Genomic DNA, 2400 nt, shown 5'->3' with positions numbered 1-2400 from the left:
AGATATTTTTAACTAACATAGGTACGCTTCTCTTCCAGTTTGCAAGCCTTGAGACGCCTGGGTATGTGGGATTCGCGAACCTTCCCAATCAAGTGCACCGGAAGTCCGTGAAGAAGGGTTTCGAGTTTACGCTTATGGTCGTGGGAGAATCCGGTTTGGGCAAGTCCACCCTGGTGAACAGTTTATTCCTCACGGATTTGTATCCCGAGCGGATAATTCCCGACGCAGTTGGTAGGCACAAGCGAATCATGCGTATTCTGAAATTTTAGATATACAAAATTCGGGCATGTGATTTTTTACAAATTTCTATATAATTTAAGTATCTTTTTGTTACCTCTGCGAACAGAGAAAACCAATCAAACTGTCAAACTCGATGCTTCAACGGTCGAGATTGAAGAAAGGGGCGTGAAGCTTAGATTAACGGTCGTCGATACACCTGGCTATGGAGACGCGATTGACAACACAGATAGCTTCCGAGCTATCATTCAATATATAGACGATCAGTTTGAAAGATTTCTTCGCGACGAGAGCGGTCTGAATAGGAGAAACATCGTGGATAATAGAATACATTGTTGTTTCTATTTCATATCTCCGTTTGGCCACGGGTACAAATTTATTATAAAATTAAGTCGATCAGAGATCAACGTCAGAGACGAACGTGTGGTGAAGCAAAGTAATACAATCGGTTCTTCTCTTCTCTCGCGTTAACCAGGTTGAAGCCATTGGACATCGAGTTTATGAAGCAACTTCATAACAAAGTTAACATAGTACCTGTAATAGCGAAAGCTGATGTACTTACCAAAAAGGAAGTCTTGCGCCTGAAGAAAAGAGTTATGGAGGAGATTGAAGGCAACGGAATCAAAATATATCCCTTACCGGACTGTGATAGCGACGAGGATGAGGATTACAAGGAGCAAGTACGTCAATTGAAAGAGGCTGTCCCGTTTGCGGTGTGCGGTGCGAATACCTTGCTCGAGGTCAAGGGAAAGAAGGTACGCGGTCGACTGTATCCGTGGGGCGTTGTCGAAGTGGAGAACCCAGATCACTGCGATTTTATCAAGCTACGGACGATGCTGATGTAAGTTTTTCATAATTATATGATATTTCTACGTTGATATACGTAAGTCTGATATTATTCTTTTTTTTTATAGCACGCATATGCAAGATTTGCAGGAAGTAACGCAAGAGGTACATTACGAGAATTACCGTAGCGAGAGATTAGCGAAGGGAGCTCCGGTACCGCCCCGACGTCAAACGTGAGCACAAACATATCAATTTATATTATATTTCTGACGTTTGTATGAACGTTACTTGAACTTCTTGCTTTTCTTCTGTGCAGCATCGCGGACCCCGACAAAAACAGCACTGTGTCAGAGAAGGATCGCATATTGCAAGAAAAGGAGGCAGAAATACGGCACATGCAGGAATTGCTGGCTTCGATGCAGGCGAAGATGCAACAACAGCAACCTTGATCAAACATGCGTTTGTGTACCGACGTGTGAAGTGAAGGAAACGATTCCTCCATTGTTACGAGTGCCAAAAAGATTTAGAAAACTTTTTTAGTGGCTCACACGATTCGAGGTCTTGATTTCGGGCGCAATATTTTTCTAAGCTTTGTCTTTTTATTAGAACAATCCTATTTTGATACGCCCTATGCGTTTTATAGGCATTTATTTCGTATTTTATTTCGTAAGACTATGAAAATACTAATAACTTTTGATAAGTGTACATTGCCGAGGGCTCTTGACGCCTCTGTTAGCCATCCAATGCCTTGTCCAGAATAAACAGACCAACAGAATCTCTTTGAAATTGCGACACAGTATTAAACAAATGTTTGCATATCCAAGGTTGGCAGATAAGGCACTTAAGGCCCCCGCACAATCAAAAATATAAGGCACAAGGAACAGATTTAGCGACTAGAACTAAAGAATCAGGAATAAAGTTGGATGCGCAATGAAAAACACAGGCAATAGATTTTTTACCTATCGAAAGCCGTGTATCAATGCTACACCAGCTTTATTTCTGATTTTTTATTCTTAATCGCTAATATCTATTCCTTGTTCTTTATATTTTTGATTGTACGGGAGCCCTTACGTATATATCTTGTTCCTTTTAACAAAATTTATTCGAACGAGAATCGCTCAATGTCGAAGATTTTACTGTGCGAGTACTTATCGGGAATCTTGTTCGAATCCATTTTTTTTTTTAAGGTATTCGTCTTCGATTTATCAGTTTTTCATGTGATTTTTGTCTTAATTATTGACAAACAAACTGCTTAATGTTTTATCATATCGTGCATTTAAGCATAGGCATAATAAGAATTTAAATAAGATTTTATTACGTAAGTAAAAATTAGACCAATGAACCAAAATTGCGAATGCAAATATCTCATGTAAGGTA

The 2400-nt window shown here is 39.7% G+C and overlaps 1 protein-coding gene across 1 annotated transcript; it reads left to right on the top strand.

Moving 5' to 3' along the window:
- Nucleotides 1-41: 41 nt before the first annotated feature.
- On the top strand, nucleotides 42-1620 carry LOC112467442 (septin-1; the record flags this gene model as incomplete). Its single annotated transcript, XM_025036074.1, has 5 exons — nucleotides 42-231; nucleotides 347-605; nucleotides 713-1078; nucleotides 1152-1256; nucleotides 1340-1620. Coding segments are annotated over 5 exons (1053 nt in total), but the record flags the coding sequence as incomplete, so codon positions are not given.
- Between the last annotated feature and the right edge of the window lie 780 nt (nucleotides 1621-2400).

Source organism: Temnothorax curvispinosus, unplaced genomic scaffold (assembly GCF_003070985.1).
Source record: "Temnothorax curvispinosus isolate PA1 unplaced genomic scaffold, ASM307098v1 QBEX01017362.1, whole genome shotgun sequence".
In the NCBI taxonomy this organism is placed as follows: Eukaryota; Metazoa; Arthropoda; class Insecta; order Hymenoptera; family Formicidae; genus Temnothorax; species Temnothorax curvispinosus.
This window is presented reverse-complemented; position numbering and strand designations above follow the sequence as displayed.